This window comes from Rhinoraja longicauda, chromosome 2 (genome assembly GCF_053455715.1).
Source record: "Rhinoraja longicauda isolate Sanriku21f chromosome 2, sRhiLon1.1, whole genome shotgun sequence".
Lineage (NCBI taxonomy): Eukaryota > Metazoa > Chordata > Chondrichthyes > Rajiformes > Arhynchobatidae > Rhinoraja > Rhinoraja longicauda.
This window is the reverse complement of record NC_135954.1, coordinates 3527580-3552098: the sequence shown is the minus strand read 5'-3', so window position 1 is coordinate 3552098 and position 24519 is coordinate 3527580. Positions and strand designations below refer to the sequence as shown.

The 24519-nt window shown below is 51.8% G+C and overlaps 1 protein-coding gene across 1 annotated transcript in view; it reads left to right on the top strand.

Moving 5' to 3' along the window:
- myo10 (myosin X) overlaps nt 1-24519 on the top strand; it is a 200360-nt gene that overhangs the window by 111431 nt on the left and 64410 nt on the right. The window contains exons 9-19 of the mRNA XM_078426665.1: nt 1694-1797; nt 5073-5202; nt 6792-6910; nt 8129-8275; nt 10202-10302; nt 13672-13738; nt 14859-14951; nt 17720-17788; nt 19089-19171; nt 21498-21606; nt 23051-23131. Coding sequence (XP_078282791.1) covers nt 1694-1797; nt 5073-5202; nt 6792-6910; nt 8129-8275; nt 10202-10302; nt 13672-13738; nt 14859-14951; nt 17720-17788; nt 19089-19171; nt 21498-21606; nt 23051-23131 — 1103 coding nt within the window. The remainder of the gene's footprint in view (nt 1-1693; nt 1798-5072; nt 5203-6791; nt 6911-8128; nt 8276-10201; nt 10303-13671; nt 13739-14858; nt 14952-17719; nt 17789-19088; nt 19172-21497; nt 21607-23050; nt 23132-24519) is intronic.

Below are 24519 nucleotides of genomic sequence, written 5' to 3'. Positions count from 1 at the left end.
ACAAACTTTGGAAGGGGAGTAGACAATGGGCGGCACGGTGGCGCAGCGGTATAGTTGCCGCCTTACAGCGAATGCAGCGCCGGAGACCCGGGTTCGATCCCGACTACGGGCGCCGTCTGTACGGAGTTTGTACGTTCACCCCGTGACCTGCGTGGGTTTTCTCCGAGAACCTCTGTTTCCTCCCACACTCCAAAGACGTGCAGGTTTGTAGGTTAATTGGCTTGGTGTAAATGTAAAAATTGTCCCCAGTGTGTGTAGGATAGTGTTAGTGTGCGGGGATCGCTGGGCGGCGCGGACTCGGTGGGCCGAAGGGCCTGTTTCCGTGCTGTATCTCTAAACTAAACTAAAGTGAAGAAAGTTATTAGTCGTAAAGATAAATATAATTTGTGCTTTTACCACCAAATACATATCTTCTCTGCACCCTTTCCAGTTTGAAGAAGAAAGTACAGTCGCAAAGCTCTGCCCTGGTTATTATTGTTAGTGATAGGAAAAGAATTAGGCCATTCGGCCCATCAAGTCTACATTCAGTCATGGCTGATCTATCTTTCCTTCTCAACCCCATTCTCCTGCCTTCTCCCCGTAACCCCTGACACCCGCACTAATCAAGAAACTATCTCTCTGCCTTAAAAATATCCACTGACTTGGCCTCCACAGCTGTCTGGGGCAAAGAATTCCACAGATTCACCACCCTCTGACTAAAGAAATTCCTCCTCATCTCCTTCCTAAAGGAGTGTCCTTTAATTCTGAGGCTGTGCCCTCTGGTCCTAGACTCTCCCACTAGTGGAAACATCCTCTCCACATCCACTCTATCCAGGCCGCTCACTATTCTGTAAGTTTCAATGAGGTCCCCCCTCATCCTTCTAAACTCCAGCGAGTACAGGCCCAGTGCCCACAAACGCTCATCGTATCTTAACCCACTCATTCCTGGGATCGTTGTTCTGTTCTACCGCAAATTAAATATTCTTCTGTATTATTTACCTGCAGAGTATACACCAATCAGCCAAAACATTATGCCCACCTGCCTAATATGCTGTTGGTCCTCCGTGTGCAGCCCCATACGCAGCAGGGTGCGATGCACTGTGTATTGTGACACATTCCTCCCGTGACCACCATTAACATTTTCTGTGACTTGTGCCACAGTCGACCTTCTGTCGGTTCGGACCAGACGGGATAGCCTTCGTTGCCCTCGCGCATCGATGAGCCTTGGGCGCCCAACACCCTGTCTGTCGCCGGTTTGTGGTTTGTCCCTCCTCGGACCACTGTCGGTCGGTACTCACCACTGCTGACCGGGAGCACCCCACAAGCCTTGCCGTTTCAGAGATGCTCTGACCCAGTCGTCTGGCCAGAACAATTTGGCCCTTGTCAAAGTGGCTCAGGTCTTTACTCCTGCCCATTTCTCCTGCATCAAACACATCAACTTCAAGAACTGACTGTTCACTTGCTGCCTAATATATCCCACCCCTTGACAGGTGCCATTGTAACAAGATAATCAATGTTATTCACTTCGACTGTCAGTGGTCATAATGTTTTGGCTGATCGGTGTATTATTTATCTGAACAGGGAGAGTATTAAAGATTATTAACATGTGAAAGTTCCGCTTATAACTCTTTAGACTGCCGTTAATCTGCATCGTCATAAATAATGCAGTGTCCTGTCTTACTCTGAATGAAATGTTATTATTTTTATTCCGCAGAAATGTGTTGTTTATCAGAGCAGGAGAATTATTATTACTTGAGGCAATCCAGCTGCACATTGGACAGTACGATCGATGACAAACACACCTTTCAGGAGGTCATGGTAAGGTTTATAAACTTGTTGCTGGGAGTTCTATACATCTCGTTATAAGTTCATAAGTGACAGGAGTGGAATTAGGCCATTCGGCCCATCAACTCTACTCTGCCATTCGATCGTGGCTGATCTATCTCTCCTTCCTAACTCAATTCTCCCACGTTCGCCCCATTACCCCTGACACCTGCACTAATTGGGAATCTATCTAAGGTATCACAAAATGCTGGAGTAACTCAGTGGGTCAGGCAGCATCTCGGGAGAGAAGGAATGGGTGGCGTTTCGGGTCGAGACCCTTCTTCAGACTGATGTCAGGGGAGGGGGCGGGACAGAGATAGGATGTAGTCGGAGACAGGAAGACTGGTGGTAGAACTGGGAAGCAGAAGGGGAAGAGAGGGACAGAGGAGCTATCTAAAGTTAGAGAAGTCAATGTTCATACCGCTGGGGTGTAAGCTGCCCAAATGAAATATGAGATGCTGTTCCTCCAATGGAGGAGGCCCGGGACAGAAAGGTCAGATTGGGAGTGGGAGGGGGAGTTGAAGTGCTGAGCCACCGGGAGATCAGGTTGGTTAAGGCGGACTGAGCGAAGGTGTTGAGCGAAACGATCGCCGAGCCTGCGTTTGGTCTCGCCGATGTAGAGAAGTTGACATCTGGAGCAACGGATGCAATAGATGAGGTTGGAGGAGGTGCAGGTGAACCTTTGCCTCAGAGACTGTTTGGGTCCTTGGATGGAGTATCTATGTGTGGGAAAGAAAACTGCAGATGCTGGTTTAAATCGAAGGTGGACACAAAATGCAGGAGTAACTCAGCGGGACAGACAGCATCTCTGGAGAACATGGATAGGTGACGTTTCACAGAGTGCTGGAGTAACTCAGCGGGTCAGGCAGCATCTCTGGAGAGAAGGAATGAAAGAAGTGCGAAGACCCCAAACGTCACCTATCCATGTTCTCCACAGATGCTGCCTGACCCGCTGAGTTACTCCAGCACTTTGTGTCTACCCGGGAATCTATCTATCTCTGCCTTAAAAATACCCACTGACTTGGCCTCCACCGCTGTCGGTGGCAATGAGTTCCACAGATTCACCGCCCTCCTCATCACCTTCCTAAAGGAACGTCCTTTAATTCTGAGGCTGTGCCCTCTGGTCCTAGACTCTCCCACCAGTGGAAACATCCTCCCCACGTCCACTCTACCCAGGCCTTCGTGGGCAGGTCTTGTGGTGATTCACATTCGTCGCAGTCTCTCTGCAGTGGACGTTCTCTCTTACTTTACATTCATGTTTAAAGTCATAGAACAGGCCCATCAGCCCAACCTGTCCATGCTGACCAGTCTTAGAGTCATACAGCGTGGAAACAGGCCCTTCGGCCCAACTTGCCCACACCGACCAAGATACCCCATCTACACCAGTCTCACCTACGTAGAAACATAGAAAATAGGTGCAGGAGGAGGCCACTCGGCCCTTCGAGCCAGCACTGCCATTCATTGTGATCATGGCTGATCGTCCACAATCAGTAACCCGTGCCTGCCTTCTCCCCATATCCTTTGATTCCGCTAGCCCCTAGAGCTCTATCTAACTCTCTCTCTGCCTGTGTTTGGCCCATATCCCTCTAAGCCTGTCCTATCCATGTACCTCAAACGTTGGGATAGTCCCAGCCTCAACTACCTCCTCCGGCAGCTTGTTCCATACACCCACCACCTTTTATGTGAAAAGGTTACCCCTCGGGTTCCTATTAAATCTTTCACCCCCCCCCGCCCCCCTCACCTTAACCCTGTGTCCCCTGGTCCTCGATTCCCCCACTCTGGACAAGAGACTCTGTGCATCTACCCAATCTATTCCTCTCGTGATTTTATACACCTCTATAAGATCTCCCCTCATCCTCCTGCGCTCCATGGAATAGAGTCCTAAAGATAGTCCGGGTGTCAGAGGTTATGGGGAGAAGGCAGGAGAACGGGGTTAGGAGGGAGAGATAGATCAGCCGTGATTGAATGGGGGGGAGTGGACTTGATGGGCCGAATGGCCTAATTCTGCTCCTGTCACTTGTGATCTTATGAAGTGTTGGACTAACTCAGCAGGTCAGGCAGTATGACTATGATTCAAAACAAACTTCGTAAAAAGCACCTCTGTTTATTATATTTTTAATAAAATTATTAGATTTACCTGTATAACAGTTTAACTTATTTCACTGTTAACCTTAAATCCTGAGGTCATGTGGGAAGAACCAGATATTTGTGAATATATCACAAATTGTGAATATATATGTGATCTTCTCACTCTCTCTCTCCCCCTCCATCTCCCCCACCTTTCTACCCGCCTCTCTCCCCCCTCCCCCCCCTCTCTCTCTCTCTACCCCTCTCGGACTACCCCCCTCTCCCCCACCCACTCTCCCCCTCTCTCTCCCCCACCCACTCTCCCCCTCTCTCTCCCCCACCCACTCTCCCCCTCTCTCTCCCCCACCCACTCTCCCCCTCTCTCTCCCCCACCCACTCTCCCCCTCCATCTCCCCCACCCACTCTCCCCCACCCACTCTCCCCCCCCTCTCTCTCCCCCACCCACTCTCCCCCTCTCTCTCCCCCACCCACTCTCCCCCTCTCTCTCCCCCACCCACTCTCCCCCTCCATCTCCCCCACCCACTCTCCCCCACCCACTCTCCCCCCCTCTCTCTCCCCCACCCACTCTCCCCCTCTCTCTCCCCCACCCACTCTCCCCCTCTCTCTCCCCCACCCACTCTCCCCCTCTCTCTCCCCCACCCACTCTCCCCCTCTCTCTCCCCCACCTCTCTCCTGTCCCTCTCTCTTCCCCCACCTCTCCCTCCCCACCTCTCTCCCTTCCCTATCTCCCTTCCTGGTCTCTCCCCTTCCCCCCCCTCTCTCCCTCTCCCTCTCTCTCCCTCTCCCCCCCTCTCTCACTCTCTGTGTATAACCCCCCCTCTCTCCCCTCTCTCCCCCCCCCCACTCTCTGTCTTTCTCCCTCCCTCTTCCCCTCCCTCTCTCCCACCCTCTCTCCTCCTCCCTCTCTTCCCCACTCTGCCCCCCCCCCCGCCTTGCTCCCCGTCTCTCTCTCCCCCCTCCATCTCCCCCCACCTCTCTCCCTTCCTGGTCTCTCTCTCCCCTCTCCCCCCCCTCTTCCCCTCTCACTCTCTGTCTATCTCCTCCCCCTCTCTCCCCTCCCCCTCACCTTCTCTCTCTCTCATTCTCTGTTTCTCTCCCCCCCTCTCTCTCTGTCTCTCTGCCCCCTCCCTCCCCCCTCCCTCTCTCTCCGTCTCTCTCTCTCTCTCTCTCTGTGTGGCCAGGCGTCGATGCGAGTGATGAAGTTTAACGGTGAGGAGCGGCGTGCGGTGCTGACGTTGCTGGCGGGCGTGCTCCACCTGGGCAACGTGGAGTTTGTAACCGCCGGAGGGGCGCAGGTATCCTCCAAAACAGGTACCGACCGCACACCTGTGCACACCTGCACCCCACCCCCCTCCACCTACCCCCACCTCCCTGCACCCCACCCCACCTCTACCCTCCTCCCCACCTCACCTCCACCCCCCTCCACCTCTCCCCATCTCCACTTCACCCCCCTCCACCTCACCCCACCTCTACCCCCCTCGTTTAGTGCAAGGTAAAGTCCAGTAAAGCCCAATCAAAGATAGTCCGAGTGTCACCAATGAGGGAGATGGGTCAGGACATTCTCTAGTTGTGGTAGTTGCCTGAGAGAATGGTGGGAACGTGCAAACTCCGTACAGACAGCACCCGTAGTCGGGACCGAACCTGGGTCTCTGGCGCTGTGAGGCAGCAACTCTACCGCTGCACCACCGTGCTGCCCTATGAGGTGTAGATGGAGCCAATGGATGGGAGGTTGGTCTGTGTGATGGTCTGGGCTGCGTCCACAAGTCCCTGCGATTTCTTGCCTGTTGGGAGAGGGGAGAAGAGGGAGTGACCGGGGGGGGGAGTGTGTGGGGTTGTGAACACCCTGGGTTTACGGGAATCTGCGGTAACCCAGGATGGATCTGTAGAAGGTTCACGAGGTTAATCTCGTGATTAAGCGGCAAGGTGGCGCAGCGGTAGAGTTGCTGCCTTACAGCGAATGCAGCGCCGGAGACCCGGGTTCCATCCTGACTACGGGCGCCGTCTGTACGGAGTTTGCACCTTCTCCCCGTGACCTGCGTGGGTTTTCTCCGAGATCTTCGGTTTCCTCCCACACTCCAAAGACGTGCAGGTACGTAGGTTAATTGGCTCGGTAAAATGTAAAAATTGTCCGTAGTAGGTGTAGGACAGTGTTAGTGTGCGGGGATCGCTGGGCGGCACGGACCCGGTGGGCCGAAGGGCCTGTTTCCACGCTGTATCTCTAAATCTAAAAAAAATCTAAAATCGAATCACCAGGATGGATGAAAGATTGGAACAACTAGGCTTGTATTCACTGGAGTTTAGAAGGATGAGAGGGGATCTTATAGAGAGATGTATAAAATTACGAAAGGACTGGACAAGCTAGATGCAGGAAAAAATTTCCCAGTGTTGGGGGAGTCCAGAACCAGGGGCCACACTGTCTAAGAATAAAGGGGAGGCCATTTAAAACTGAGGTGAGAAGGAACTTTTTCACCCAGAGAGTATAAGAAAATAACTGCAGATGCTGGCACAAATCGAAGGTATTTATTCACAAAATGCTGGGGTAACTCAGCAGGTCAGGCAGCATCTCGGGAGAGAAGGAATGGGTGATGTTTCGGGTCGAGACCCTTCTTCAGAGAGTTGTGAATTTGTGGAATTCTCTGCCACAGAGGGCAGTGGAGGCCAAATCACTGGATGGATTTAAAGGAGAGTTAGATAGAGCTCTAGGGGCCAGTGGAATCAAGGGATATGGGGAGAAGGCAGGCACGGGTTGCTGATTGTGGACGATCAGCCATGATCACAATGAATGGCGGTGCTGGCTCGAAGGGCCAAACGGCCTCCTCCTGCACCTGTTGTGTATGTTTCTAAGTGTAGGAGATAGGCTCACGGGGCATCCGTTCATCTCCCTCGTTGTCTTTTCCCAGCGCTGGGCAGTGCGGCGGGGCTGCTTGGTCTGGATCCCGGGCAGCTGGCAGAGGTTCTGACCCATCGCTCGATGATTCTCAGGGGCGAGGAGATCAGCACTCCTCTGACGGTGGAGCAGGTAAGACCCCCCGCGGGGAGTCACGCACAAACGCGCACACCCCCACCAATGGGCTCCCCCGGTCACTGGCTCAAACCTTCTCGCGGTCTTGAAGCAGAATTAGTCCAAGCACTCACATGCTTTCTGTGGAGGGCGGTCAGAGTCATTGGTCATAAGAGTTACAGAGACACAGGGCCACACAGCGGGGAAACAGGCCCTTCGGCCCAACTTTCCCATACCGGCCGACATGCCCCATCTACACTAGTCCCACCTGCCTGCGCTTGGTCCATATCCCTCCAAACCTGTCCTATCCACGTACCTGTCTAAACGTTGCGATAGTCCCTGCCTCAACTACCTCCTCCGGCAGCTCGTTCCATACACCCACCACCATTTGCGTTAAAAAGTTGCCTCTCCTGATTCCTGTTAAATCTTTTCCCCCTCACCTTAAACCCATGTCCTCTGGTCCTCGATTCCCCTACTCCGGGCAAGAGACTCTGTGCATCTACCCGATCTATTCCTCTCTATAAGATCACCCCTCATCCTCCTGCGCTCCAAGGAATAGGGACCCAGCCTGCTCAACCTCTCCCTATTCTGCTACTGGACTCCCCCAACATTTAGGGTTAGTATATTTAAAAAAATTCAGAACCATGGCCACATTTTAAGAATAAGGGGTCGGCCATTTAGAATGGAGGTGAGGAAAAACTTTTTCACTCAGAGAGTTGTGAATCTGTGGAATTCTCTGCCACAGAAGGCAGTGGAAGCCAAATCACTGGATGAATTTAAAAGAGAGTTAGATAGAGCTCTAGGGGCTAGTGCAATCAAGGGGTATGGGGAGAAGGCAGGCACGGGTTACTGATTGTGGATGATCGTCCACGATCACATTGAATGGCGGTGCTGGCTCGAAGGGCCAAATGGCCTCCTCCTGCACCTATTTTCTATGTTTCTATGAGGGAGAAGGCAGGCACCGGTTACTGATTGTGGATGATCAGCCATGATCACATTGAATGGTGGTGCTGGCTCGAAGGGCTGAATGGCCTCCTCCTGCACCTATTTTCTATGTTTCTATGAGTCAGGGGGTATGGGGAGAAGGCAGGAACGGGGTACTGATTGTGGATGATCAGCCATGATCACATTGAATGGCGGTGCTGGCTCGAAGGGTCGAATGGCCTCCTCCTGCACCTATTGTCTGTTGTCAGAAAGCAGTGAGATGGAATCTGACTAACGTTGTCTACTTCACAGGCGGTGGACTCGAGGGATTCCATGGCCATGGCACTTTATTCCCAATGTTTTACCTGGATCATCAGGAAGATCAACAGCAGACTGAAAGGAAAGGAAGACTACAAATCAGTGGGGATCCTTGACATATTTGGATTTGAAAACTTTGAGGTATATTGATCGGAATTATTTTTTTTTAATTCACAATCTTCACAAATTACAGAATATTCTTCAAACGATAGGCTTTAGGGCGGCATCATAGAGCTGCTGCCTCACAGCGCCAGAGACCCGGGATCCATCCCTTCTACGGGTGCTGTCTGTACGGAGTTTGTACGTTCTCCCCGTGACCTGCGTGGGTTTTCTCCGGGTGCTCCGGTTTCCTCCCGCACTCCAAAGACTGTACAAGTTAATCAGCTTTGATTAAATTGTGAATTGCCCCAGGTTTTTGTAGAGATACAGCGCGGAAATAAGCCCTTCGGCCCACCGGGTCCGCGCCGACCAGCGATCCCCGCACACTAACACTATCCTACACCCACTAGGGACGATTTATACATTTATACCAAGCGAATTAACCTACAAACCTGCACGTCTTTGGAGTGTGGGAGGAAACCGAAGATTTAGGAGAAAACCCAGGCAGGTCACGGGGAGAACGTACAAACTCCGTACAGACAGCGCCCGTAGTCGGGATGGAACCCGGGTCTCCGGCGCTGCATTCGCTATAAGGCAGCAACTCTACCGCTGCGCCCCCGTGACTGCCCGTGTGTAGGTTAGTGCCAGTGTACGGGGTGATTGTCGGTCAGCACGGACTTGGTGGGCCGAGGGGCCTGTTTCCATACTGTATCTCTAAACTATATTTAAGTTTAGAGAATAAGGCCCCTCGGCCTACTGAGTCGGCGCTGGGCAGCAATCACCCAGAAGGCGAGCACTATCCTACACACGAGAGACAATTTTCAATTCGTACTGAAACCAATTAGCCTACAAACCTGTACGTTCTTCGGAACGTGGGAGGAAACCAGTTAGGGTTGCCAACTGTCCCGTGTTAGCCGAGGCATCCCGTACTTTGGGCTAAATTGGTTCGTCCCGTACGGGACAGCCCTCGGGGGGGGGGCGCTGTAGCGCCTGGATGCTGTAGGCCCGGACGTTGTAGCCCCGGGGGCCGCTATAAGGTCCGGACAGTGTAGGCCCGGGCGCTGCCATTGGAGGCCCGGCGCCGCCAAACGGAGGTTGCATAGCAACCCGCCTCCCGGCCTGGGTGGCCGCCATTGGTGGAGCGGGAGTACCTGGCCGCTGGCTGGGTGAGGTCACGTGGGGCGCGGGGCGGTGATGTCACCTTGTCCCGTATTTGGGAGTGAGGAAGTTGGCAACCCTAAAACCAGTGCACCTGGCGGAAACCCACGCAGGTCACGGGAAGAATGCACAAACTCTGTACGGACAGCAACCGTAGTCAGGATGGAACCCGGCACTCTGGCGCTGTGAGGCAGCAACTCTACCGCTGCGCCACCGTGCTGCCCTGTATTCTTTCCTGCACGTTCTTTTCTTCCTCTCTTTTTGGCCAGCATTTTTCCACTCGTTCACTCTCTCTGTCTCCGTTTCTCTCCATCTCCGTTATGCTCTTTCAGTCCTTAATTAGCATTTGATACTGCTTAATTAACATTTGACTCCAGAACCAGGGGCCACAGTTTAAGATCCAGAACCAGGGGCCACAGTTTAAGATCCAGAACCAGGGGCCACAGTTTAAGATCCAGAACCAGGGGCCACAGTTTAAGATCCAGAACCAGGGGCCACAGTTTAAGAATAAGGGCTAGGCCATTTAGAACGGAGATGAGGAAAACTTTTTCACCCAGAGAGTTGTAAATCTGTGGAATTCTCTGCCTCAGAAGGCAGTGGAGGCCAATTCTCTGAATGCATTCAAGAGAGAGCTAGATAGAGCTCTTAAGGATAGCGGAGTCAGGGGGTATGGGGAGAAGGCAGGAACGGGGTACTGATTGAGAATGATCAGCCATGATCATATTGAATGGCGGTGCTGGCTCGATGGGCCGAATGGCCTCCTCCTGCACCTATTGTCTATTGTCTATTGATGGTGTCTTTAATCAACAGATAAATCGGTTCGAGCAGTTCAATATCAATTATGCAAACGAGAAGCTTCAGGAGTACTTTAACAAGCACATCTTTTCCTTGGAGCAGTTGGAATACAGCAGGTAAGTGGCCTAGAGTCTCAGAGTCACACGGCACGGAAAGGTCGGGTTCTAGGGGCAGAATTAGGCCATTCGGCCCATCTAGTCTACTCCGCCATTCAATCATGACTGATCTATCTCTCCCTCCTAACCCCATTCTCCTGCCTTCTCCCCATAACCCCTGACACCCGTACTAATCAAGAATCTATCTATCTCTGCCTTAAAAATATCCATTGACTTGGCCTCCACTGCCTTCTGTGGCAACGAATTCCACAGATTCACCACCCTCTGACTAAAGACATTTCTCCTCATCTCCTTCCAAAACGAGAGTCCTAGACTCTCCCACTGGTGGAAACATCCTCTCCACATCCACTCTATCCAGGCCGCTCACTATTCTGTAAGTTTCAATGAGGTCCCCCCTCATCCTTCTAAACTCCAGCGAGTACAGGCCCAGTGCTGACAAACGCTCATCATACGTTAACCCACTCATTCCTGGGGATCATGCTTGTAAACCTCCTCTGGACCCTCTCCAGAGCCAGCACCTCCTTCCTCAGATATGAAAACTTCTCACAATACTCCAATTGCTGTGTAACGGCATTTTCATCCCTGTTTTTGTATTCTAGTCTTGAAATAAAGAGGACTAAAACACAACTTGGACACACCTCAAGGTTTCAAGGTCACTTGTACCAGTTAAGTAGGGTTGCCAACTTCCTCACTCCCAAATAAGGGACATGGTGACGTCACCGCCCCGCTCCCCACGTCACCTCACCCAGCCAGCGGCCACGTGCTCCCGCTCCACCAATGGAGGCAGGTTGCTATGCAACCTCTGTTAAGTGGCGCCTGGGCCTACACTGTCCAGGACTACAGCGGCCCCCGGGCTACAGTGTCCGGGCATACAGTGTCCGGGCCTACAGTGTCCGGGCCTACAGTGTCCAGGCATACAGTGTCCGGGCCTACAGTGTCCGGGCCTACAGTGTCCGGGCCTACAGTGTCCAGGCATACAGCGTCCGGGCCTACAGTGTCCGGGCCTACAGTGTCCGGGCCTACAGTGTCCGGGCCTACAGTGTCCGGGCCTACAGTGTCCGGGCCTACAGTGTCCGGGCCTACAGTGTCCGGGCCTACAGTGTCCGGGCCTACAGTGTCCAGGCATACAGTGTCCGGGCCTAGTACGGGACAAGGGCAGTCCCGTACGGGACAAACCAATTTAGCCCAAAATACGGGGCGTCCCGGCAAATACGGGACAGTTGGCAACCCTACAATTAAGGTACAGTGAAATTTGAGCTACCAGACTGCCATACTAAGTGAAAAGCAACAAGACACACAACCACATAAAAGTTAACATAAACATCCAACACAGTGGATTCCACATTCCTCACTGCGATGGAAGGCAATAAAGTTCAATCTTCTTGCCGACCAAGATTCCCCGTCTACACCTGTCCCCCTGTCCACACTTTGCCCGTATCCTTTCAAACCTGTCCTATGCATGTACCTGTCTAAATGTTTCTTAATCATTATCTTAGTGCCTACCCTCAATTACCTCCTCCTGCAGCTCATTCCAGACACCCACCACCCTCTGTGTGAATAGGTTACCCCTCAGGTTCCCATTAAATCTTTCCCCCCTCACCTTAAACCTATGTCCTTTGGTCCTCGATTCCCTGACTCTGGGCAAGAGACTCTGTGCATCTATTCCTCTCATGATCTGTAAGATCACCCCTCATCCTCCTGCGCTCCAAAGTCCCAGCCTGCTCAACCTCTCCCTGTAGCTCAGGCCCTCAAGTTCTGGCAACATCCTCGTAAATCTTCTCCGCACCCTTTCCAGCTTAACTTTGTGTTTTATTCTCACATGTACCTACTGTAGGTACAGTGAAATTCCTTTTTCACACACAGTTCAGTAAAAATCTTACTATACGTAAGTACAATCATAGTTTAGTACAAAGAGTGTAAGAATGGTAGATTACGCTGAGGCGGTCGGTACACTAGAGTCACCAGATTTCTGGCGCTACCTGGTTCTCTTCTAGTTCAAAATTGTCAAACACGTAGAGGCTCAACTTGGCCTTAAGGCCCGTTGTCGTGGCGACGGCACTGGGTGGGAGCTGCAGGGATTGGCCTGGCCTGGCGATGTCGTTGGTGTCTCCACCGCACCGTGCCGCTGCAGGCCGCAGTCCATCCCCGCACTCGGCCTCTTGGAGCGGAGCCCAGTCTAATGGAGCCCCAGGCTGCTGCAGGGCCTCCAACAGGGCCCGGTCTAATGGAGCCCCAGGCTGCTGCAGGGCCTCTAGGAGTGGTGCCAGGTCTAATGGAGCCCCAGGCTGCTGCAGGGCCTCCAACAGGGCCCGGTCTAATGGAGCCCCAGTCTGCTGCAGTGCCCGGTCTAATGGAGCCACAGGCTGCTGCAGGGCCCGGTCTAATGGAGCCACAGGCTGCTGCAGGGCCCGGTCTAATGGAGCCCCAGTCTGCTGCAGGGCCCGGTCTAATGGAGCCCCAGGCTGCTACATGACCTCTAGAAGCGGCGCCCGGTCTAATGGAGACCCAGGCTGCTGCCTGACCTCCAGCAGTGCCCGGTCTAATGGAGCCCCAGGCTGCTGCACGGCCTCCAGCGGCCCACTCCACTAGGGTTGCCAACTATCTCACTCCCAAATACGGGACAAGGTGATGTCACTGCCCCGCGCCCCACGTGACCTCACCCAGCCAGTGGCCACGTGCTCCCGCTCCACCAATGGCGTCCGCCCGAGCCAGGAGGTGGGTTGCTACGCAACCTCCATTAGGTGACGCCTGGGTCTCTGCATCTACACTGTCCGGACCTATACTGTCTGCATCTACAGTATCCGGGTCTACAGCGTCCGGGCCTACAGCGTCCGGGCCGAGAGTGTCCGGGCCTACAGCGTCCGGGCCTACAGCGTCCGGGCCTACAGCCTGTGGGCCTACAGCGTCCGGGCCTACAGCCTGCGGGCCTACAGCGCCCAGGCCGAGAGTGTCCGGGCCTACAGCGTCCGGGCCTACAGCGTCCGGGCCTACAGCCTGCGGGCCTACAGCGTCCGGGCCTACAGCGCCCCCCCCCCCCCCCGGGCCTAATATGGGACAAGGGCAGTCCCGTACGGGAGAAACAAATTTAGCCCAAAATACAGGATGTTCCGTCTAATACGGGATAGTTGGCAACCCTACACTCCACCCACACCTCGACCCACGAACGTCCTGTCCCCTCAACTCCTGCGGCCTCCACTCAGCCTCCGTGACCCTAGGGGGCAGCTGAACTCTGAACCCCAGAGTGCATCGGGCCTACTCACAACATCAGTCCTTTCCAAGTTGAAAGGAAATCAAAATGGCCGGATTCACGAGTTGGAGAACTTGTGTTGGTCTCTTTGTTTCATTGATCGGGATTTATTTTTCCCTCAGGGATGGATTGATTTGGCAAAACATTGACTGGATCGATAACGGGGAATGTCTGGATCTTATCGAAAAGGTAACGTTCATGTTTTACGAAGTCTGAAGAAGGATCTCGACCCGAAACGTCACCTATCCACGTTCTCCAGTGATGCTGCCTGACCCGCTGAGTTACTCCAGCACTCTGTGAAACGTCACCTATCCATGTTCTCCACAGATGCTGCCTGACCCGCTGAGTTACTCCAGCACTCTGTGAAACGTCACCTATCCATGTTCTCTGGAGATGCTGCCTGACCCACTGAGTTACTCAAGCATTTTGTACCTATCTTTTACTGACATAAATAATAGAAAATAGACAATAGACAATAGGTGCCGGAGTAGGCCATCGGCCCCTCATGCAAGCACCAAGCCATTCAATGTGATTATGGCTGATCATCCTGTATCAGTACCCCATTCCTGCTTTCTCCCCATACCCCTTGATTCCATTAGGCCTAAGAGCTATATCTAACTCTTTGGGCTTTGGGCAGCGTGGGTTTTCTCCGGGTGCTCCGGTTTCCACCCACATTCCAATAACGTGCAGGTTTGTAGGTAAATTGGCTTCTGTAAAATTGTAAATGATCCCTAATGTGTTGGATAGGGCTAGTGTGATCGTTGGTCGTCTGAGATGCTGCCTGACCCGCTCAGCTCCTCCAGCACTCTGTGTTTTAATTTTTAAGTCCGTTGCTTTTCTGACAGATTGACTTGCCAAGGAAGGTCGGCTTAGTTTAGTTTAGTTTAGAGATACACCGCGGAAACAGGCCCTTTCGGCCCACCGGGTCCGCACTGATCAGCGATCCCCGCACATTAACACTATCCTACACCCACTAGGGACAGGTTTTTTTACAATTACCAAGCCAATTAACCTATAAACCTGCACATCTTTGGAGTGTGGGAGGAAACCGAAGATCTCAGAGAAAACCCACGCAGGTCACGGGTAGAACGTACAAACTCCATACAGACGGCGCCCGTAGTCGGGATGGAACCCTGGTCTCCGGCGCTGCATTCGCTGTAAGGCGGCAACTCTACCGCTGCGCCACCGTGCCTCCCGGCTGTCTACAAGCTCGCTGTTTACTGAGTACAATGTATTTGTTGCTGCACAACGTTGTAAAGGGGGACATTTAAATTGCTTTCATAAATTAATTTAATTTCTTTCTTCTCAGAAAATGGGCATTCTGGCCCTGATCAATGAGGAGAGCCATTTTCCAAAGGGCACTGATAGCACTCTGCTGGAAAAGCTGCACAGCCAGCATTCGGTAAGTCTGAAAGCCACACAGCGTGGAAACAGGCCCTTCGACCCATCTCGCCCATGCCGACCAACATGTGCCATCTACTACTCATTCAAGACCCGCGGGTTTATCTTTAATCAGATTTAGAGTCATGGAGTGATATAGCACGGAAACAGGCCCTTCAGCCCAACTTACCCACACCGACCAACATGCCCCATCTACACTAGTCCACCTGCCCACACCGACCAACATGCCCCATCTACACTAGTCCACCTGCCTGGGTTTGGCCCACATCCCTCTAAACCCATCCTATCCATGTACCTGTCTAATTGTTTCTTAAACGTTGGGATAGTCCCTGCCTCAACTATCTCCTCCGGCAGCTCGTTCCATACACCCACCACCCTTTTGTGTAAAAAAGTTACCCCTCAGGTTCCTATTAAATCTTTCCCCCCTCACCTTAAACCAAGGTCCTATGGTTCTCGATTCCCCTGCTCTGGGCAAGAGACTCTGTGCGTCTACCTAGGGTTGCCAACTGTCCTGTATCAGCCGGGACATCCCGTATTTTGAGCTAAATTGGTTTGTCCCGTACGGGACTCCTCTTGTCCTGTATTAGGCCCGGACTGCGCTGCTGGCCCGGACGCTGTAGGCCCGGACACTTGGGGCCCAGGGGCCGCAGTAGGCCCGGACAGTGTAGGCCCGGACAGTGAAGGCCTGGACAGTGCAGGCCCGGGCAGTGCAGGCCCGGACAGTGCAGGCCCGGACAGTGGAAGCCCGGACAGTGGAGGCCCAGACAGTGTAGGTCCGGACAGTGTAGGCCCAGACAGTGTAGGTCCGGACAGTGTAGGCCCGGACAGTGTAGGCCCGGAGAGTGTAGGCCCGGACAGTGTAGGCCCGGACAGTGTAGGCCCAGACAGTGGAGGCCCGGACAGTGTAGGCCCGGGCGCCGCCTAACGGAGGTTGTGTAACAACCCACCTCCCAGCCCGGACAACGCCATTGGTGGAGCGGGAGCACGTGGCTGCTGGCTGGGTGAGGTCACGTGGGGCGCGGGGCGGTGACGTCACCTTTTGTCCCTACATCTACCCGATCATTACTGGACTTCATCTTGCACTTGCACTAAACCCTTTATCCTGCATCTGTACACTGTGGACGGCTGGATTATAATCATGTATTGTCTTTCCGCTGACTGGTTAGCACGCAACTACAAAGCTTTCCACTGTACCTCGGTACACGTGACAATAAACTATACTGAACTAAACTAGTCCCACCTGCCTGCATTTGGCTCCTATCATTCTAGACCTTTGCCGATTTGTTTAGTTTAGTTTCACTTTATTTTCATGTAGTTTAGTTTAGTTTATTGTCATGTGTACCGAGCGAGGTACAGTGAAAAGCTTTTTGGTTAGGTTTGGTGTTGTTTAGTGGTGCCCCAGGTGACATGTGCTACCCTGTCAGCAATAACTGTACCTGTCTATGGACCTGTCCAAGCATCATTTCATGTTGTCATAGTACCTGCCTCAACTACTTACTCTGGCTGCTTGTTCCGTACACAGTCTGAAGAAGGGTCTCGACCCGAAACGTCACCCATTCCTTCTCTCCTGAGATGCTGCCTGACCTGCTGAGTTACTCCAGCATTTTGTGAATAAATACTCTCTGTGATACAATACCTCTCAAGTTTGGTTTGGTTTAGTTTAGTTTAGAGATACAGCGCGGAAACAGGCCCTTCGGCCCATCGGGTCCGCGCCGACCAGCGATCCCCGCACACTAACGCTATCCTACATACACTAGGGACACCTTTTACATTTACACCAAGCCAAATAACCTACAAACCTGCACGTCTTTGGAGTGCGGGAGGAAATCGAAGATCTCGTAAAAAAACCCACGCAGGTCACGGGGAGAACGTACAAACTCCGTACAGACAGCGCCCGTAGTCGGGATGGAACCCGGGTCTCCGGCGCTGCATTCGCTGTAGGGCAGCAACTCTACCGCTGCGCCACCGTGACCACCCATGTTCCTAGTAAATCTTTCCCCTCCAACCGTAAGCCAATGCGCTCATAAGTTATGAATTCCCCTATCCTGGTAAAAAGTCTCTGTGCATTCATCCTGTCTATTCCTCTCATGATCTTATTCGCATCTATAAGATCGCCCCTCATCTTCCTGCGCTCCAGTTCAGTTTAATTTATTGTCACGTGTACCGAGGTACAGAGAAAAACCTTTTGTTGCGTGCTAACCAGTCAGCAGAAAGACAACACATGATTACAATCGATCCATTTACAATGTACTGATACATGACAAGGGAATAACATTAAGTGCAAGGTAAAGCCAGCAAAGTCCGATCAAAGATAATTCTAAGGAAAATAGTAAAAATAGAAACATAGAAAATAGGTGCAGGAGGAGGCCATTCAGCCCTTCGAGCCAGCACCACCATTCATTGTGATCATGGCTGATCATCCACAATCAGTAACCCGTGCCTGCCTTCTCCCCATATCCTTTGATTCCGCTAGCCCCTAGAGCTCTATCTAACTCTCTTTTAAATTCATCCAGTGAATTGGCCTCCACTGCCCTCTGTGGCAGATAATTCCACAAATTCACAACTCTCTGGGTGAAAAAGTTTCTTCTCACCTCAGTTTTAAATGGCCTCCCCTTTATTCTTAACCCCTAGTTCAGCACTGGGCGAGTTGGGCCGAAGGGCCTGTTTCCACACTGTATCACTGTATGACTCTATGAATCTAATAGTTATAATCCTTAGAACATGTATGAACTAGTTCTATTAATAATCTACATTATTCCTCCTTTGCAGAATAATCCGTGTTACGTGAAGCCCAGAGTGATTGACCACTACTTTGGAGTGAAGCACTATGCTGGAGAGGTACTTATTCTGTTCCAAACTTAATCTTCCTCCAAGGTTATGGAACTTAGAATGTCGAACAGTACAGCACAGGAACAGGCCCTTCGGCCCACAATGTCTGACAATAGACAATAGGTGCAGGAGGAGGCCATTCGAGCCAGCACCGCCATTCACTGTGATCATGGCTGATCATTCACAATCAGTACCCCGTTCCTGCCTTCTCCCCATATCCCTTGACACCGCCATCTTTAAGAGCTCTATCTAACTCTCACTTGAAAGCATCCAGAGAATTGGCCTCCACTGCCTTCTGAGGCAGAGAATTCCACAACTGTCTGGGTGAAAAAGTTTTTCCTCATCTCCATTCTAAATGGCCTACCCCTTATTCTTAAACTGTGGCCCCTGGTTCCGGACTCCCCCAACATTGGGAACATGTTTCCTGCCTCTAACGTGTCCAATCCCTTAATAATCTTATACGTTTCGATAAGATCCCCTCTCATCCTTCTAAATTCCAGTGTATACAAGCCTAGTCGCTCCAGTCTTTCAATATAAGACAGTCCCGCCATCCCACGAATTAACCTAGTAGACCTACGCTGCACGCCCTCAATAGCAAGGATGGCCTTCCTCAAATTTGGAGACCAAAACTGCACACAGTACTCCGGGTGCGGTCTCACTTGGGCCCTGTACAACTGCACACAGTACTCTGGGTGCGGTCTCACTTGGGCCCTGTGTGCATCTCTGTGTACATGATCCATATCCCTCCATTCCCTGCACTTCCATGTGCCTGACTAAAAGCCTCATGAACGCCACGAACGTATCTGCCTCCACCACCACCCCTGGCAGCGCGTTCCAGGCCCCCACCACACTGTGTGTAAAAATCACACCGCACGTCCCCATTAAACGTTCCTCTGCTGCATCGTTCTATGTTCCACGTTTTATCAGCGTCCTTTCTTTTAGTTTAGTTTAGAGATACAGCGTGGAAACGGGCCCTTCGGCCCACCGGGTCCGCGCCGACCAGCGATCCCCGCATGCTAACACTATCCTGCACACTCTGGGAACAATTTACAATATTTTACCAACGCTAATTAACCCACAAACCTGTACATCTTTCTTTGTGGGAGGAAACCGGAGCACCCGGAGAAAAACCCACGCAGTCACAGGGAGAACGTACAAACTCCGCACAGGCAGCACACGTACTTACGTGGTCAGGATGGAACCCGAGTCCCTGGCGCTGTGATGCAGCAACTCTACCACCGCGCCACCGTGCTGTAGGCCCGGACGCTGTTGCTATGTTGCTTGATAAACTTTTCTTTTGCCCCCTAAGGTTTTATATCATGTGAAGGGTATTTTGGAGAAGAACAGAGACACCTTCAGGCACGACGTTCTCAACTTGTTGCGTGAAAGCAGGTACTACTTCTGAAGCAGAAAGATAAGGGTGTGAAGTATACAAATGTAGAAGTCTGGAGGCAGGGTTGCCAACTTCCTCACTCCCAAATAAGGGACAAAGGGTGACGTCACCGCCCCGCGCCCCACGTGACCTCACCCAGCCAGCGGCCACGTGCTCCCGCTCCACCAATGGCGGCTGCCCGGGTCTACGGCGTCCAGGCCTACGGCGTCCGGGCCTACAGCGTCCGGGCCTACAGAATCCGGGCCTACAGCGCCCCCCCGGGGCTATTTTGGGACAAGGGCGGTCCCATACGGGAGAAACTAATTTAGCTCAAAATACGGGATGTCCCAGCTAATATGGGACAGTTGGCAACTCTAACGGGAGGTCATGTTGCAGTTGTATAAAACGTTGGTGAGGCCGTATTTTGAGTATTGTGTTCAATACTCAAAATACCTGGAAAGGGTGCGGAGAAGATTTACGAGGATGTTGCCAGGACTAGAGGGTGTGAGCTACAGGGAGAGGTTGAGCAGGCTGGGTCTCTATTCCATGGAGCGTAGGAGGATGAGGGGAGATCTTATAGAGGTGTACAAAATCATGAGAGGAATAGATTGGGTAGATGCACGGAGTCTCTTGCCCAGAGTAGGGGAATCGAGGACAGGACAAAGGTTTAAGGAGAGGGGGGAAAGATTTAAAAGGAATCTAAGAAGCAACATTTTCTCACAGAGGGTAATGGGTGTATGGAACGAGCTGCCGGAGAAGGTAGTTGAGGCAGGTCCACTAACAACATTTAAACAACACTTGGACAGGTACATGGATTGGACAGCTTTGGAGGGATATGGGCCAAACGCAGGCCGGTGGGACTAGTGTAGCTGGGACATGGTGGCCGGTGTGGGCAAGTCGGGCAGATGTGCCTGTTTCCTCATGTACCTGTCCAACTGTTTCTTAAACGATGGGATAGTCCCAGCCTCAACCACCTCCTCTGGCAGAGACAATACAATACAATACAATACAATACAATATATCTTTATTGTCATTGTACCCAGGGGTACAACGAGATTGGGAATGCGCCTCCCATACGATGCAATAATTTAAGTAATTTAGACAACAGCAACCCAACGAAATGAAACAATTGTAACAGTTTTAGACAGGGTAAAGTGCAAGTTGATCTATGCGTTGTGGCCATCCGGCTCAGCAGGACCGGTTCATAGCAGCTATGGCCCTGGGGATGAAGCTGTTCCTGAGTCTGGAGGTGCGGGCGTAGAAGGCCTTGTATCGTCTGCCCGATGGAAGGAGTTTGAACAGACTGTTGCAGGGGTGTGAAGAGTCTTTGTGGATGCTGGTGGCTTTTCTGAGACATCGTGTGTTGTAGATGCCCTCCAAGTCTGGTAGCTGTGGTCCGATGGCCCTCTGAGCTCTATGGACTACCCGCTGTAGAGCTTTCCTTTCTGCCTCCGTGCAGCTGAGGTACCACACAGGGATGCCATGCGTTAGGATGCTCTCTATGGTGCAGCGGTAGAAGGTCGTCAGCAGCTGTTGGGGTAGACCAGACTTTTTCAGTGTTCTTAAGTAGAACAGTCGTTGCTGTGCCTTCTTGACCAGCGCAGCAGTGTTATTGGACCATGTTAGGTCCTCCGAAATGTGAGTGCCCAGAAACTTGAAGCTGGACACTCTCTCCACACTGTCCCCGTTGATAAAGATCGGGGCATATTCCCCGTTATGTGACCTACAGAAGTTGATGATCAGCTCCTTGGTCTTGGTGGTATTTAGGGACAGGTTGTTATCAGAGCACCAGTCCGCCAGGTTCTGCACTTCCGCTCTATAGTTTGTTTCATCCCCGTTGGTGATAAGCCCGATCACCGTTGTGTCGACAGACAGACTTTTGGTTATTGAGTAGAGCTACTACTCGCGGAAAACATAGAAACGTGAAAATATGTGCAGGAGGAGGCCATTCGGCCCCTCGAGCCAGCACCGCAATTCAATATGATCATGGCTGATCATCCACAATCAGTACCCCGTTCCTGCTTTCTCCCCATATCCCTTGATTCCGTTAGCCCTAAGAGCTAAATCCAACTCTCTCTTGAATACATCCAGTGAATTGGCCTCCATTGCCTTCTGTGGCAGAGAATTCCACAACTCTCTGGGTGAAAAGGTTTTTCCTCATCTCAGTCCTAAATGGCCTCCCCTTTATTCTTCAACTGTGTGACCCCTGGTTCTGGACTCCCCCAACATGGGGGACATGTTTCCTGCATCTAGCCTGTCCATCCCTTAAGACTTTTACATGTTTCTATAAGATCCGATGTACGTCTTCCTATCTTCAGGCATTGATGATTCTGTTTATAATTTCAGGCTGGATTTTGTCTATGATTTAGTGGAGCACGCATCTAGCAAGAACAACGAGGAGACACTAAAATCTGGGACGAAGCACCGAAAACCAACCGTGAGCTCTCAGTTCAAGGTTCGTATCACCTGGAAACATAGAAAATAGGTGAATGAGAAGGCCATTTGGCCCTTCGAGCCAGCACCGCCATTCTTTGTGATCATGGCTGATCATCCACAATCAGTAACCCGTGCCTGCCTTCTCCCCATATCCCTTGATTCCACTAGCCCCTAGAGCTCTATCTAACTCTCTTTTAAATTCATCCAGTGAATTGGCCTCCGCTGCCCTCTGTGGCAGAGAATTCCACAGATTCACAACTCTCTGGGTGAAAAAGCTTTGTCTCACCTCAGTTTTAAATGGCCTCCCCTTTATTCTTAGAATGTGGCCCCTGGTTCTGGATTCCCCCAACATTGGGAACATTTTTCCTGCATCTACCTTGTCCAGACTTTTTATAATTTTATACGTCTGTATAAGACCCCCTCTCATCCTTCGAAACTCCAGTGAATACAAGCCCAGTCTTTCAAATCTTTCCTCATATCTTCCAGGGATTTAATTTCGTTTAGTTTACAGATACGGTTCAGTTGAGTTTATTGTTACGTGTACCGAGGTTTTCTCCGAGATCTTCGGTTTCCTCCCACACTCCAAAGACATACAGGTTTGTAGGTTAATTGGTTTGGTAAATGTAAAAATTGTCCCTAGTGGGTGTAGGATAGTGTTAATGTGCGGGGATCGCTGGTCGGGCGCGGACCCGGTGGGCCGAAGGGCCTGTTTCCACGCTGTATCTCTAAATTAAACTAAAGATGGCTGTGGAGGCCAAATCAATGGGCATTTTTAAAGCGCAGATTATCAGACTATTGATTAGTAAAGGTGTCAAAGGGTTATGGGGAGAAGGCAGGAGAATGGGGTTGAGAGGGAAAGAGAGATCAGCCATGATTGAATGGCCTAGTTGACCAGATTGGCCGAATGGCCTAATTCCGCTCCCATGACAAGAAAATATGAATCAATGATTCTTTATTTTCACATACGCACAGCGCAGTAAAATTCTTTTGCACAAATGCAGCAGCATAATCAAGGACCAGTCTCACCCCGGCCACTCCCTCTTCTCCCCTCTCCCATCAGGCAAGAGGTACAGAAATGTGAAAACGCACACCTCCAGATTCAGGGACAGTTTCTTCCCGGCTGTTATCAGGCAATTGAACCATCCTACCACAACCAGAGAGCAGTGCTGAACTACTATCTACCTCATTGGTGACCCTCGGACTATCCTTGATCGGACTTTGTTGGCTTTACCTTGCACTAAACATTATCCCCTCACCATGTATCTGTACACTGTAAACGGCTCGATTTGTGATGATTTACTGTCTTTCCGCTGGCTGGTCAGCACGCAACGAAAACTTTTCACTGTACCTCGGTACACGTGACAATAAACTAAACTGAACTGAGAGAGGATGATGCAGAACTCTCGTAGGAGAGAGGACACTATTTTGAAAGCTGTAACCATTAGTTCTCTCCATCTTTACAGAACTCACTGCATTCCCTGATGTCTACCTTGAGTACGTCAAACCCATTCTTCGTCCGGTGCATCAAGCCCAACGTTCAGAAGGTAGGTTCCAAGTGAACGTCGTCTCACCTGTATCTCACCTGCATCTCACCTGTATCTCAACTATATCTCACCTGTATCTCACCTGTATCTTACCTGTATCTCACCTGTATCTCACCTATATCTCACCTGTATCTTCCCTGCATCTCACCTGTATCTCACCTGTATCTCACCTGTATCTCACCTGCATCTCACCTGTATCTCACCTGCATCTCACCTGTATCTCACCTGCATCTCACCTGTATCTCACCTGTATCTCACTTGAATCTGTCAGCTTTGAGCAAAAGACTGAACACAGTGTGTAGGAAGGAACTGCAGATTCATGTATTTTGTTTCGTGTATTTTGTGTTTTGCTCCTGGGTTAAATAAAGTTCTGTCGCATCGTATGGTATCGTATCGTAGATGCTGGTTTTACACCGAAGAGAGACACAAAACGCTGGAGCAACTCAGCGGGACAGGCAGCATCTCTGGAGAGAAGGAATGGGTGACGTTTCGGATCGAGAGGCTGAAGAAGGGGTCTCGACCCGAAACGTCACCCATTCCTTCTCTCCAGAGATGCTGCCTGACCCACTGAGTTACTCCAGCATTTTGTGTCTGTCTTCAGACTTAACACAGTGTCTTCTCCTCATCAACCGCGACGTGAATATTTAGTTTTTACTCGACCAAGTGGACCCCGTAGGGCCCAAACCTCTCCTGCCCTCCTCTCCCCTCTCTCCTCAACCCCCCGTCCCCTCCCCTCTCCCTTCTCCCCCACTCCCCCCCTTTCCCCCTCCTTCCCACCTCCCTCCTCCCTCCTCTCCTCCCCCCCCCCCCTCCTTTTTAAACTTTAAAATGTGAATAACTTTAAAAGAGAGAGTGGAGAGTGGGAGAGAGGGTTGAGAGAGAGGGGAGAGAGAGAGAGGGGAAAGAGAGAGGGGGAGAGAGTGGGGGGAGAGAGTGGGGAGAGAGAGAGGGGAGAGAGAGGGGGAGAGAGTGGGGGGAGAGAGTGGGGAGAGAGAGTGGGGGGAGAGAGGTGGGGAGAGAGGAGAGAGGGGGAGAGAGAGAGGGGGAAAGAGAGAGGGGGGAGAGAGTGGGGGGAGAGAGTGGGGAGAGAGAGAGAGGGGAAAAGGAGAGGGGGAGAGGGAGAGAGTGGGGGGAGAGAGTGGGGAGAGAGAGAGAGGGGAGAGAGAGAGAGGGGAAAGAGAGAGGGGGGAGAGAGTGGGGGGGAGAGAGTGGGGAGAGAGAGAGAGGGGAAAGAGAGAGGGGGAGAGAGTGGGGGGAGAAGAGTGGGGGAGAGAGAGAGGGGGGAGAGAGAGAGAGGGGAAGAGAGAGGGGGGAGAAGAGGGGGAGAGAGTGGGGGAGAGAGAGAGGGGGAGAGAGAGAGAGGGGAAAGAGAGAGGGGGAGAAAGGGG